Genomic DNA, 15042 nt, shown 5'->3' with positions numbered 1-15042 from the left:
GGGGAGGACAGAAGAGGCTGAGGGTTGCCTCAGAATGAGGTGACAGCTGGGCACAGAACTCAAGAAGACCACATGTACCCCAGATGCTGGTGCCAAGCCAAGGGCAAACGGGTGTGTGCAGAATGGGGCCCACTTGGAATCAGCAACAAAGACTAACAGAAAGGGCCACTGTGCACTGAGCAGCCGGGAGTAGGGAGCTCACCATGAGCATCCTAGTTGCCCTGGGCCAATGTTGAGGCATCCAGCGGTGCCAGGCTGGGGCAGGGTAAGAAGGCATTTAGAGCAGACTCGGACACCAGCCACCCGGAGTCTCATGAGTGTGACTTCTTGCATCCATGTGAGCCCTCCCTCTCCCCCTTCTGCTGCCCAACTGACCTCCCCCTTGCTTCCCCTCACCGTGGGAATAAACTGGATTTCATAGGCATCCACAGGACCAGGAGCCCGGGTCCACTCTGTCCGGACCGTCGTCTCCTCCAGGAGATGCATCCTCATGTTCTGGATGGCTGGCACCTCTGTCCAGAGTGGAATAGGGAAAATTGCTTAGTCTGGGGCAGAGCCATGGCTTCCCAGTCAGTCAAACCCACACAGAGAGGCACATCTTATGTTCCCACTGCCCAAACTCAGGCTGGGGAACACTGGAAAAGGCCCCAAAAGGGTCTGAGCGTCCTTCAATTTCCCCCATGTTCTGGACATACTCCTTAAAGACAACCCTCTGCCCAGGGAGCTAAAGGTCAGACTTCTCACTGGCATGTGCTTATGGTTCCACTACCCTGGTGAACGGGGTCCTTCTGGCTGATCCCCCTCCACACACACACATACACTCTCTCTCTCTCTACAAGGAACAAGTCCTTCCATTCTTCCTCTAGGCCCCTAAGCCTCAGGTTTCTGCTGCCAGTATCCTTGTACCCGCCCCACTGTATGGGAGAAGACACCTGGCTCACCTTCCCCACAGTCGTCACCAGCATAGCCTTCTTGACAGACGCATCTGCCCTGGAGACACTCTCCCCTACCGCGACAGTCACCTGGGCATGTCTGGATGGCACAGTCTGGGCCTCGGAAGCCCTCGACACACACACATTGGCCTGCACGGCACAGTTCCCGTGGGCCACAGCCCCCGGGGCAGGCGCTGGCGGGAGGCTCTTCTTGCCCACAGTCCTCACCACTGTAGCCGGCGTAGCACAGGCACACTCCCTGCACACAGCGCCCACGGCCACGACAATCAGCTGGGCAGGTGCGTGTGGCGCAGGCGGGGCCGGTGTAGCCTGGGTCGCACACACAGCGCCCATTCTCACAGCGGCCACGCCGGTGGCAGTCGGCCGGGCAGGTACGGATGCTGCAGTCTTCGCCCGCGTAGCCCGCGTGGCACACGCACAAGCCATCCTGGCACAGGCCCTGCTGGCTGCAGTCGCGCGGGCACCGTCTCACGCCACAGTCCTCGCCCGTGTAGCCATCATCGCACACGCAAAACCCGTCCAGGCACCGGCCGCGGCCCCTGCAGCCGCCGGGACAGCTCCGTGTGCTGCAGTCGTCACCCGAGTAGCCTACGTCGCACACGCACACACCGTCCTCGCAGTGGCCATGTCCGCGGCAGTCCCCAGGGCACCGACGGCTTCCGCAGTCCTCGCCAGCGAAGCCCACATTGCACACGCAGCGGCCGTCCACGCAGCGCCCGCGCCCGCGACAGTCACCAGGGCAGGCGCGGGTGCCGCAGTCCCGGCCTGTGTACCCGGGCCAGCACACGCAGCGGCCGTTCTCGCAGCTCCCTCGGCCGCGACAGTCCCCGGGGCAGCTGCGCACCCCGCAGTCCTCGCCGCTGTAGCCCGCGTGGCACACGCACACGCCATTCTCGCAGCGCCCTCGGCCCCTGCAGTCCCTCGGGCAGGCTCGCGCGCTGCAGTCTGCCCCTGTATACCCGGGCCAGCACACGCAGCGGCCGTCCTCGCAGTGGCCCCTTTGGTTGCAGTCCCCGGGGCAGCTCCGCACACCGCAGTCGTCGCCGCTGTAGCCCGCGTCACAGATGCATTCCCCGTCCTCGCAGCGGCCACGGCCATGGCAGTCACGCGGACACGTCCGCGTGCTACAGTCTTCGCCGGAGTACCCAGGCCAGCACACGCAGCGGCCGTCCACGCAGCGCCCTCCCTCGCCGCAGTCCCATGGGCAGCTCCTCACGCCGCAGTCTTCACCGCTGTAGCCGGGGTCGCACACGCAGCGGCCGTCCTCACAGCGGCCCCTCTGGCTGCAGCCCCGAGGGCAGTTCCGCACCCCACAGTCCTCACCAGAGTAGCCAGGGTTGCAAATGCAGCGTCCGTTCTCGCATCGGCCCTTCTGGCTGCAGTCCCGGGGACAGCTTCTCACTCCGCAGTCCTCACCAGAGTAGCCGGGGTCACACACGCAGCGCCCTTCCTCGCAGCGTCCTCTCTGGTTGCAGTTGCGAGGGCAGGAACGCTGGCTGCAGTCGGGGCCCGAGAAACCAGCACGACACACACACACACCCTGCACGCAGCGCCCGCGCCCCTGGCAGTCTCCGGGGCAAGAGGGCCAGCCACAACTGGGGCCGCTGTAGCCGGGGAAGCACACGCAGCGGCCTCGGACGCAGCGACCCTGGTCGTTGCAGTCATCCGGACAGGTCTTGGAGGCTGAGGGCGGGGACGAGGTGGGCGTCTTAACGTCGGTGGGGTCTGAGCAGGTGGGTCCACCCCAGCCAGGCTCGCAGGAGCAGGCGCAGCGGCTCAGGTCGAATACACCGTGGAGGCTGCAGAGGCTGCGCACGTCTGTCTGGCCTGGTGCAGGAAGGAGAAGGGAGACCCAACTCGTATTAGCCCATGGCCAGCCTAGTTTCAGAAGGCCATTTTAGCTACTAGTTGCTTAGCTTAGCATATATGCCCTCTTGGGAGTGCTTGGGTCGACTTACCACGTTATAACCTTCACTGCACCCCTAAGGAGCAGGAAGTGGTACATTTTCTCCTTCATACCAAGATCCTTAATGTCACCCTAGGTACCTCTCCCATCCTGACCTTCTCCCTTCCTCTTTGCCCCTGCCCCCATCAGGGCTCACCCGTGCCAGCCTGCGCAGCCGTGGGACAGCACCCTCCTGAGCAGTGTTCCTTGAGCCCCTTAACCAGCTCCTCCAGGATCTCCAGCCGGACCTTCAGGGCCTGCACCTCAGAAGCAGGCACCGGGGGTTCAGTGCCCGGGGGACAGCCACAGCCAGCAGAAGTGGGCAGGTTAATGCGGTGGGTGAATACCACCTGCTTCTCCCCTCCTTCCACAGTGTGCTCATACAGCTGAGAAGAAGGGCCCCCTGGCTGGGGAGGGGGCCGTGGGGCCGGGAGGGTCACATTGGACCGAGGAGAGAAAGGGCCTGCTCCAGCTCTGCCCAGCAACACCAGGAGAGCGAGAACAGACGTTAGGGTGCATCGAGCTGGCATCATTCAGGAAGCTGAAGAGAGAGGGCAAGTGTGAGAACTGAGTCAGCAAGGAGGCAGTCACGAGCGCATCAACAGAACCTGACTAGTAACAGACTCAGCTTGGGCGGATGAGAAGCTGAGCCTCAAGGGTGGGTAGCCTCTCTGGGCAGATCTGGTCCGTCACCCTGTCTTCCCCATTTACCCGGTTTCTGTTTGTTCCACAAGCCAGCCTCGGGTCTTCTGTGCTCTTAAGTTCCTCTGTCTAGAATGTTCTTTCCTTGGCCCCACAAGCTGGCCTCTTACAGTTGTGCCTTTAACGGGCATAACTCAGGCCATCCTTATGTTGGGCAGAACAGCTTATCCGTCATTACCCCCCCATCACGATGGCCTGCTCGCATTCCTCACGGTAGCATATGGTGTGGCCTAGACATCTGTGTGGGTTTTATTTTTTTGTTTTTAACCTGTTTCCCACCACTAAAAGGGAGGTCCATGAGAACAGAGACCTCACCTGTCCTGGCTCGGCTGCATGCACTTGGCAGGAAAACTGGTCGGATAAAAACTTCAGCCCACACACCCGTGCCAAGGGAGTCTCGCAGATGAGGCCAAGGCCTCCCCAAGTACCTGAAGCCAGCTCCCCAGTGCCCACTGGCTGACAGACTCCCACAGGTACAGGGTTTCTTCAGCTCCTTTCTTCCCTTTTCTTTTTCTTCCTCTTTCTTTTCCTCCCCTCTTTCCCCTCCTCCTCCTTTTTCAACGCAGGTCTCCTGTAGCTCAGGCTGGCCTCAAATTCACTATGTAGCCAAGGATGGCCTTGAACACTTGCTCCTCCTGCCTGTGCCAGGGTGAGCAGCAGACGCTACTCTGCTGGGCTCCCCCGCGTGTTATAATCCTTCACTCTCAATTAAATCCTTCACATTAGCCTTTAAAAAGAAATGCATTTATTTATTTGTTTGTTTATTATGGGGAGCTGGGCATACCACAGAATGCCTGTGGAGGTCAAAGAATAACTTTCGAGCCTCTCTAGGATTTCACTTTGTTCCTCAGGCTTGGCAGCAAGCACCTTTACCCACTAAGCCATTTCTCCAGCCAGCCTACTAATTTTTTTATTACATTTTGTTTTTTTTGAGACAGGGTTTCTCTATGGCTGTTTGAAAACTCGCTCTGTAGACCAGGCTGGCCTCAAACTCACAGAGATCCACATGCCTGTCTCCCGAGTGCTAGGATTAAAGGTGTGAGCTACCACACCCCGCTCATCTTTTAATTTTTTTATTCTTCTCTTAGACATCACATTCCGATCGTAGCTCCCCTCCCCCCAGTCCTCCCAGTTCCCTCCTCACCACCTCCCCTCTGCCCCAGATCCATTCCTCCTCCATCATCCTTCAGAAAAGAACAGGTCTCCTAGGAATATCAATTGAACACAAGTTGTAATATGACTAGGCACAAACCCTCATATCAAGGCTGGACAAGGCAACCCAGTAGAAGGAAAAAAAAGTCTCAAAAGTATTGCCCCTTATTTTTTTTTTAATGAGCTCAAATATCTCCAATTTAAAACTACAACTCTTTCTCAGAACTGTCAAATATCAAGATTTACAAAAATGCCAGGGCGTACAGGTGGAGTAGGACTCCAAGAAAGACCCGTGTGTATGTGGTCATTGATTAATAACTAAGATACTATGGCAATTAAAAAGAGAAAGGGTGGAACTGGAGAGATGGGTGGGGCTTAAGAGCACTTATCTATCATTCTTGCAAGGTACCTGGACTGGGTTCAGTTCCTAGCACCCCTATGGTGGATCACAACCCTCTCTAACTCCAGTTCCAGGGGATCTGATGCCCTCTTCTGACCTCTACAGGCACTGAACAGAACTGGTTCACAGACAAGCAGGCAAAACACTTATACACACATAGATAAATAATAACTAAATCAAATAAATAAATAAATAAATAAATAAATAATGTTGCATCAATTAAAGAACCATACAGGGAAAACAGAAAGAATTGGTTCCCACCTTATATCCAAATATAGAAACCGCTGTGGCATGGATCACAGTCCTAAATACAAGAGGGAAAGCAAAGGTTCCCATAGCAACGTAGAAGAAAACATGGGAAGAGACCTTTATGATTGGAGTAAGTGAAAATTGCTTAAGTGAGGCACACAAAACCTAACCACAGAAGAATGAACACAGTGGGTCTTGCTGGAAGTGATAACTTCACTCCCTGACTTGTTTCCTCCGTGCTGAGAATGGAACATGCTGGGCAGAGGATCTACCACGGAGTTGTGTGTCTCGCTCAAGAATTGAAAACATCTGGTCATCAAATGACATCAGTAAGAAAATAAGACAATTCACAGACTGGGAGAAACGTGTGAGGCAAACATGAAGGCAAGAGCAAGTGAGGGAGCGAGAGCGAGAGAGAGAGAGAGAGAGAGAGAGAGAGAGAGAGAGAGAGAATAGGTGCTATGGCACATTGCTGGAAGTGCAGTGCTGCGGAGACGGGAGCAATGTGGAACTCTGGCCTCCACACGTATATGTGCACACACAAACATACACATGTGTGTACCATTTAAGAGTGTGTGCTACTCTTGCAGAAGATCTGAATTAAGTCCCCAGCATCTACGTTGGGCAGCTCACAACTGCCTGTAACTCCAGCTCTAGGGGATCAGATGCTCTCTTCTGAACTCTGGGCAACTGCATTTATGTGCACACAACACACACACAAACACAACTGAAAACTAAATCTAAAATTTTAACTACAAACAAATAAACAAACCTGGGTCCTCTGCAAGAGCAGTCATTGTAACCAGGTGGTGGTGGTGCATGCCTTTAATCCCAGCACTCGGGAGTCTGTGAGTTGGAGGCCAACCTGGTCTACAGAGCAAATTCTAGTACAGGCTCCAGCCTGGTCTACAGAGCAAACTTGCTAGAACTCTAGGATAGGCTCCAAAGCTACAGAGGGAAACCCTGTCTCAAAAAACAAAACCATCTTCAGAGAGAAACGCATGGGAAAAAAAAAAACCAAGCCAAAAAAAACCAAAAACCAAACAACAACAACAAACAAACAACAAAAAAAAACATCGTTTCTAACCACTGAGTGTTTTGGTTTTGTTCTGTTTCTTTTCCTAAACTGTTGTCATTTTGATAAAGGATCCTAAACGTCTGATCCTCCTGCCTCAGTCTCTCAAATTTTGGGATGACAGGCACACACCACCACACCCTGCTGACTGTTCACGGGTTTGTTTACATTAACTGAAAAGCAACTCAACTGGATAAATGACGGGAAAGATAGAACAGAATATTATGCAACAGGAAAACCTTCCTCTGTCTTTGCTACACATGACATGAATGAATTTCATGCATTGCCAAGCAGACGCAGAAAGACAATGTGCTAAGTGAAATTATTTATGGGAGGCCTATGAACAGGCGGAGCTAAGCTGTGCTCTTAGGAGACAGGACGTGATTACACTTGGGGCTACTACAGACTGGAGGAGACACGGGGCGATCCCTGGGACGTCCTGTACCTTCATCTGCGTTGGGCTAAACAGATGTATGGACAGCTCCCTGAGCTCTACACGTAGGACCTGTGTGTCAATGTCTGAGAATTATACCCTGTGATTAAAAACAAATCCTTGCCTGACATCGCAGGCCTCCAGCTACCACACTTGACTACATTTTCCAGCCCTGTTTCCCTATTCCGCACGCACGCCTCAATCCACTCTGACTGGCTTCCCCACCATAGTCAAAATCTCTAACTAACGTCCCCTGTGGTCTCCCACCAAATCTAAGGAATGTCTGTCTTCATCTTCCTCAACGTCTCTCAAAATCAATGATAAGTTGGCCACGTCTTCCATTCTGAAGCAGTCTGTGATGTCCAATACTCCTGCCATCGCTCCTTCCACCGTGGGGTGCTGGGGATTGAACTCAGGTCATCAGGCTGGGCAGCAAGCCCCTTTACCCACAGAGTCACCTCACCGGACAACCCCCACTGTTCTTCATTACATACTTTAGTCTCCCTGCTCCTCACTAAACCTCTGTATCCACAGTCGCCCCTCTGTGGAGCATGCTTGCTCCTCACTCCAGGCTTCAGGTCTCCACCTCACGTCACCCAGAGAGGCTGAGGCCCCATCATGATATCCATGCAGTTCTTGCTTGTACTGTTTATGATGGTTTGTGAGCTTGTATAAAAAGGACTCTCAAGCTCCTCGTTATACATCAAGGGGACAGACGGTGCTACCATTTCTCTCTCTGTTTTACTGGCTACTCTGTTCTTGCATTCAGCACAGTCAGTGTGCTCGGTAAACATTTATTGACTTTAACGATGACAGTAAAATTCAGTGTAAGCCCAGGACTAGCACTAAGGCTGGAGTGCAGAACAGGACCAAGGTCAGGGCTAGGACCACGGACAGTGTCTGGGCCTGGAAGTCAAGTAGGAACAGTAGCTGTGCCGGGGAGTCAACAACCAGGCGGGGAGGATGCAGGAAGGACCGGATGGCACAAGCATTTTGGAAAACAGGCAGAACACACACTATGTATAAAACTGAACATACGCAGAGCTGCTGAACCCGCAGTGCAGACTCCTAGGAACACAACAACACGGCAGAACCGGACACAGCAGCCCCGAGGGGAACCACCAAATACAATAACATGGCAGAACCGGACACAGCAGCCCCGAGGGGAACAACCAAATATAACAACATGGCAGAACCAGACACCACAGCCCTGAGGGGAACCACCAAATACAATAACATGGCAGAACCGGACACAACAGCCCCAAGGGAAAACCACCAAATACAACAACATGGCAGAACCAGACACCACAGCCCTGGGGGGAACCACCAAATACAATAACATGGCAGAACCGGACACCACAGCCCCAAGGGGAACAACCAAATACACAACATGGCAGAACCGGACACAGCAGCCCCGAGGGGAACCACCAAATACAACAATACAGCAGAACCGGACACAACAGCCCCGAGGCAGAACCACCAAAGCGTCTATCAACTCTTGTTGAATTAACTGTGACTTATTCACACTGCGTAATAAAAATTCATGAGGACTTAGAGGCCAGCCTGGTCTACAAGAACTAATTCCTGGACAGCTAGGACTGTTACAGAGAGAAATTCTGTCTGGGGGTGGGGGTGGGGCGGCGGGGGGACAAAAAACAAAGGAAAACCCAAACAAAGTGGAATACTATGGATGGCTCCTAATCAAACAAGGCCAGAGAAGAAAGGTGCTGGTAATCTCTCTAAGAAAGTCTGAGTGGGCGTGGTGATCCACACCTGTGACCCCAGCTCTTGGAAGGTGGGCGGATCTCTGTGAGCTGCAGACAGAAGTGGGTAGGAGAAAGTCTTATTTTTCACATTTTATTACAACTACCCATTTCGCAGGTGGACCTGACACGTCACAGTTGCACTGGAGGCCTGGCCCTGGAAGGACACCTTCTGGGAGTCCCTTCTCTCCATTCACCAGGAGCGCTCCAGGAACTGAACTCAGATCATCCAGTCTGGCAGCAAGAGCCTTTACCTGCTGAGCATCTTGCTGGCCCTTGAAGATATTTGTTTACTTATCCATCTACATTTTTATTAGTTTTTACTGTGCTAGGATCAAACCCAGAGTTTTGCATTTCTAGGCAAATGTTCCGCCTCTGAGCACTTCTTATGGAAATGAAAAAACCCAACTGAGGGGATAGGGTTTGAACTCAGGGGTTCCTTGTTTCTTCATCTGGGTGTTTATCTGGATGTGCTTGTGGGGCTCCCTACTACAAGTGGAGAGACAATTTGAGAAGAAAGAATGAGGCAGGGGAGAGGGCTTGGTGAGCAGGGAGCAGCACGAGGCAGGGTGGGCTCGAACTGCCGCCGTGAACGTTGAGCGATGCTGGCAGCTGCCCAGCGTCTAGAGCAGAGAGGCCAGGAGAGCAAGGCACCGGCCAGGAAGGAAGGGCTGTAACGCCTCTCTCCCAACAGACACATTTCCTAGCTTCAGGGTCACCAGATGCAATGCTCCCTGACTGGTGTTGGGAGACAGAAGGGGGCTGCTCAGCTGGTGGGGTGCCCGCCTAGCACAGCTCTAAGTTTGATCCCCAAAATCACATAAACCAGGTGTGGCGGCACATGTCTGAAATCTCAGCACTTGGGAGGTCGAGGCAGAAGGACCAACAGGCCAGGGCCAGCCTCACATAGAAAATTTAAGAATAGCCTAGGTTCTGTAAGACCCCATCTCAAAGGGTAAAATAAAATAAAGAGACAGGAGAGCCAGGGACAGGCTGTTTCCATGGGAAGTGCCTGCTCCTGGCAGAAGGCCATGAGGCAGGGCTGCCCTTCCTTGACAGCAAAGCTTCTCCCCTTGGTGGGAGGGGGCTCTGGCCTGCCTACCTGTTACACACACACACACACGTGGCATAGGCAAATACAATCACCTCTGCGCTAACCGTGGGGTGCACGCACACACAAGTATGCAGCATAGGCAAATACAACTCCTGCATTTGTGTGCAGACACAGATATGCGTGCACCTGTACATGAACCCACATATCAACACAAATAAGGCAGCATTTTTTCAGATGTGTGAGCCCTCAGGGTTGCTGCATACCTGGCCCCTGGGGGATGCCTAAGAAAGTGGATCTCACTGGCGGAGAGGTCAGCTGAGCCGGAGAACTGAGCTGCAGTGGGAACAGCACAAGCTGCTGCTCCCTAAGTGGGGGGCGGAGGGTACGTACTTCCCTCGCACCCCTGGGCCCTCTAGTTGACCAGTCTCTTCAAGCAACTGGATTCTACTTCATGCTCACATAGGTGATGGGGGAAGAGGGTCTCTGCAGCAGGAAAACATACAGAAACCCCACTGGCTTCTCCAGAGAGGCTGCTGAGGTTGGTCTAGAAGAGAGGTGTGACCCTCAGAGATCAAGCCCCACAGTCCCTTTCCCAGGCCCTCCCCTCCCCTCTCCTGTCACCATGTGACATGTCCCTCCTGTTTCCCCTCCCAACGCTTGGAAAATTCTGACCCTTCTCTTGGCACTGGGCAAACAGAGACTTGGGTGTTTCTTGTGTCTCCCTCTCTGACTCTCTGAAATATGTTGGGGGGCCGGCCGCACCCTCTCCGCATCCTACTATACTTGGAGAACTGGCAGGGTGGGGGCGTCTTTCCAAACTGTGACTCAGTACCCTTGGTATTCAGTGTGTGGCCAACTTTGACACTTTACTCACTGGGGACCATTGGTCCTACTGGGTGGGAAAGGGACAGACTTCCATGAGGGCTGGGGTCTGGGTCCACTCCAATGTCACATTCAACTCCCCCTGCCAGCCCCACTCCCAGCGAAATCCAGCAGGGAGAGGTGAAAGCACGACTCCAGACATGAGAAAGTGGGGTGTCTCAGATACTGGGCTGAGACAGGTTGAAAAGAGGGTGCCAGTAAGAAGGAGCTGGGGATCCAGGTACCTCTGGTTTTGGGAGGAAGCAGATGGGCCATGGGAATAGAAAAATTAAGAGAAAGGATTTCCAGGTCCCCAGTGGGAAAGGTCAGGGGGAAAATGAGAGACAGGAAGATGGATTCTGGTTCTTGCACCAATGGTCAGGGCTTGAGCGGAAGAAAGTGTGACTAATGGAGGTGCTGAATCTCCCGGGGTTGGAGGAAGCCAGGGACAGCAGGAGGGGCTGAGGTCCGGGAAGCAGGGGCGGGGCTGCGACAGCTGCTGTTTCCGAGTTGCTTCCCAGTAGTTCCCCTCAGTTCCACTTCCAGTTGTTTCTAAGCCATTAAATTCTTTCCAGGCGAGATAAGAGGCCCCGCCCGCCCCACCCGAGGCGTGTCACGTGTATTGGGGAGTGGGTGGGAAGACTCAGGCACACAGAAGCAGGGAGCCTGGAAGGGGGACCGAATGAAGACACAGCCCTGTGCCCTGTGGGGACATCACTCAGTCTCTGCAGGCTCGCTGAACCGTGAGTCATGGGTGCAGAGAACTCGCCAAGAACAAGTTACGGGATCGTCTCTACAAGATCTGAGCCCTTCCCGTGCCCACGAGTCCTCTCTATCCCATTTCAGCACTTCTGAAAGCCCTGCAGCTCCCCAGCCCTTGTTCTCAGCCCTTGTTACTCCTGTGCGGTTACTTGAAGAATCCCCATTCTGCACAGCTTCCTCTGCCCCATCCCGACACCAGGCTCAGCAACTCCAGCTCCAGCATTCTTTCCTCCCGTGTGCAGCTGGACAGCTCAGCCCAGCCTGGTTCCTCCTTGCTGCCCCCACCCCACCTCCTGACCAAAGGTACCCTCCTGACTCCGGAGTCCCACAGTTCCCAGGCCCTCTCAGGTACCGACATCCCCTCCAAACCTTGGTGCATGCAACACACACCACATTCTGCCTTAGTCTCCTGAATACCCCTCCAGAGTCTACCTGCATTTTCTCTGAGCTGAGCAGAAAGCCCCTGTCCTGGCAGGCACTCCTGCAACTCTTGTGACTGTGGAGCAGTTCAGAGGGAAACCCTTCACCGCTCACCACTCCTCTGGTCTTCCCAGAGCTCTGTTACTTACCTGGGGAGCGTGGTGGCTTGTGGTGGCTGCTATACCTCTGAACCTGCTCAGTCCTGACCCCAATAAAGGAAGTGTCTCAGGCAGGGTAAGCAGCCCTCAGCAGCCCTGGACTCTTGGGGGGGACCCTTCCCTTGTCCCTTGCAGCAGAGCCAGTACCAGGACTGTGGATCTCACAGCAGTGACAGAAAAGCAGGGAGCCCGCTGTGAGCAGGGGGAGGAGAAGGGGAGGGCCAGCATGAGGTCAGGGAGGGGAGCGGAGATAGGGCAGGTCTTCCTATCCCTCCGGCCCCTCCCACCAGCCCCCTCCCTGTCCAGGACAAGAGTCATCTCCCCTGTACCCTCATCTCAACCCTTCTGTCTCTTATTTTACTTCCATGCCCTTCCCTACTTCACTTTTAACCTTCTCCTCACCAGTTTCTGAGCAACCTGGCATCCTACCTGGCATTCTCCGTTATTCTCTCCCTACCTTTGGCCCATTTCCCCACTCTGCCAGCACCATTCCTCATGGCCCGTCTCCATCCCCATCGCCAAGCCCCCTTCCCCTCCTTCCTAGCTGCTGCTATGAGCTGGATCTCACCCCATTTGTTGCTCAGCACCCCTTTATTCATCCCTAAACTCCCCTTCAGTTGTGTTGTGCAGGGAGCAGAGGTGGGGATGAGAGGCAACCTCACACACTCAAGCTTGAACCCCTCCAATGTATGATCATTCCTGGGGTTCCTTGTCCCATTCCTGGGGTTCTTGACAGCACCCCTCACTCCTTTCTGTAATCCCTCCTCCCCTCTCCTGCTTCCTCCACTGGCTTGGAGTTGAGCAGCCCTTTGCTGCCCATTCTGCCCAGTCCCTCTCTGATTCCTAGCTCGGCATCTCTGCCCTGCTTTCACTGCCCCAACTCAGCAAATTCCTAGAGGAATAGCAAGTGACACTTGGGCACTGGCTGGGCAAAGGTTTGGCTGAATACCAGGATATCCAACTTGGGAAAGTAGTAGTTGGGGGCGTGTGGAGATTAGGAAGGAAGGGTAGAAGATCGAGAGGTTGTTATAGGGGCAAGCAAGTAGCCAGAGCCGGCAACTGACAGATGTTTAGCCAAAGGCTTCCCCAACAAGGTGCTGATGGAGATTTTCCCCAGAGGACTATCTAAGGGAACCCCTCACCCCTCGCCCCAGGTTCTACGCTGAGGACAGAGCTGTCTCTACTCCACTACCAACTTTATCATTAAGGCGCACACACACACCTCAGCCAGGTCAGGTGATGGCGAGGGGACTTGAAGGGGTCCACATGCATCTGGTGTCGCATGCAGGCTGTGGCACAGGTGTCTGCATCTCCAGTCACAGGTATGCCTGAGAGGAAGCAGGCTGCCTGCGGCCACTGCCACCAGCCCCATGTGGCCGAGAGCAGCAGTACACGAGCTCCCTCACGAGTGGATCCGTGTGTCCATGTGCCGGGGTGTGTGCTGTTTTTCTCCTGGCTTTGATGGGAAGATGAAGTCAGTCTGTGGGATAGAGCTGGGCTTAGCTTCCTTCCTCTGCCTTGGCCAGAGTCCCCCAAAGACATGAGTAGGTGACGGTCCTCAGGTCTCCCGGGGAAGTGGGGGGCAGCAGATGAAAAGAGGAGGAGGGTCTTCAAATTGTGTTATGGAGAGAACAGGTGCAGCCGGGCTCTAACAGCACTGAATTTTGGAGTTAAGCGCAAGCAAAGGCACATCTATGTCTTCCCTAGGTCCTGCTCACATCTATGTCTTCCCTAGGTCCTGCTCCGCACCTCTGTTATTTGGGAGTAGGGCCGCCTAGCCTTGTCACACCTCTACTATTTGGGAAGTAGGGCTCCTATAAGTACAGTTGACCATGTAGGTGGCGATGGCTTGGGGGCTGGACGCTGGGGTCTTGGCACGGGAAGGCAGGGCTCCAGTTTATGAGCTTCCAGGGTATCTGGGGAAGGGACTGGAGGCTGATACAGCTGCAGGTTTGAAATCATGGTTGTCTAGAACCACTTCCTCCTGGATCCCAGGCTCCTGGGAAGTCTGTTTTTTCACAGTTAGGAGTGAAGGTCAACTCTGAACCCCAGGGGACTGGGGGAGAGAGCCAGGGAAGCCAAGAGCCAGAGCGAGAATGGCTCCAATAAGGTGTCCTGCGGGGCCGCAAGGTCATGGTGCTGTCTAGAACAAGCGTGTGTTAGCTGTTCCCAGGATCCTGAGTCCAGGGGTCTTTGGCTCTGAGCCCCATGTCCTTGAATGACCCTCAAAGTCGAAAGTCAGAGAAGAGGAGAGAGAACAAAAAGACAAGGGCGAGTGAGGGCAGAGTCTGAAGGCACAGAAAGGAATGGAGAGAGGCCAGAGGTGACCCAAGGAAGTGTCCCAGAGAGGCAAGGGCAGGAAACACAACCTGGCTTCTGTACACAGCAGCTGAGCACAGGGCGGGCTTCCCTGTATCCTTAATGGCTGAAGAGAGAGGGCTCGTGGGTGCAGCTCGGCTTTGCTAGTAATGGAGTCAGCACCCTTTTCCAGAGCCTACCCTCTCCCTCACCCCAACCGCTCTGGGGAGCGGAAAGACTGATGATGGCAACGAATCAAATGGCTTCTTCAAGGTTTTGAGGAACGGTGAAGTTGGACTTTTTGAAAGGTCTTCTTTTGCCCTCTTACTATGCAGACTCAGTGAGAAGAAACTGCCTGAGATGGGGTGGTCACCATGCACGGTGGAGCTGAGTGGCACAGGGCGAGAACAGGCAGCCCAGGAAGAGAAGAGCACCAGAGGTTGGGAAAAGTACAAAGCCAGGGAGCAAGGGTCTGGAGCCTTCTCCCTGCCTGGAGACAGGGGTGTGGAGAGACAGAGGAGGGAGGACATTGCTATCTCGTGACAAAACAAAGTCACACAATTGTTTTGTTCTCTGCTCTGGAGCGGGTGGGCGCCTGTTATTTACCAGAGGGACTGAGGTCACTGTGGCAACCACACATCTGGGCCCCGGAATCCAGATGTGCTGTATCCAGAAGCCATAGCAGAATGATGAGGCAAACACTAGGCTCCCCAGTCCTGGCCCCCGCAGCCAGAACTTCACTTCACTGAGCTTGGAGTGAAGAGCAGAGAGGAAGAAAAGCATGGAGAGAGGAAAGAAGTGAGGGAAGGGGACGGGA

At 54.2% G+C, this 15042-nt stretch overlaps 1 protein-coding gene across 3 annotated transcripts in view; it reads right to left on the bottom strand.

Moving 5' to 3' along the window:
• The window catches only part of Tnxb (tenascin XB), a 60037-nt gene extending 47921 nt beyond the window's left edge, over positions 1–12116 (bottom strand). For 2 of the 3 annotated variants that reach the window (XM_087898504.1, XM_087898506.1), the window contains exons 1-4: positions 11919–12116; positions 3056–3439; positions 942–2780; positions 397–512 (exon numbers count right to left, since the gene is read on the bottom strand). In XM_087898504.1, the coding sequence (XP_087754630.1) occupies positions 397–512; positions 942–2780; positions 3056–3431 (2331 nt within the window). In that variant the 5' untranslated portion in view covers positions 3432–3439; positions 11919–12116. The remainder of the gene's footprint in view (positions 1–396; positions 513–941; positions 2781–3055; positions 3440–11918) is intronic. The other variant, XM_087898507.1, reaches the window with a different exon arrangement.
• Positions 12117–15042: the final 2926 nt, after the last annotated feature.

This window comes from Myodes glareolus, chromosome 18 (genome assembly GCF_982192425.1).
Source record: "Myodes glareolus chromosome 18, mMyoGla1.1, whole genome shotgun sequence".
NCBI classification, from domain to species: Eukaryota; Metazoa; Chordata; class Mammalia; order Rodentia; family Cricetidae; genus Myodes; species Myodes glareolus.
Note: the sequence above shows the minus strand (reverse complement) of the source record. Positions and strands in the feature narration are given on the sequence as shown.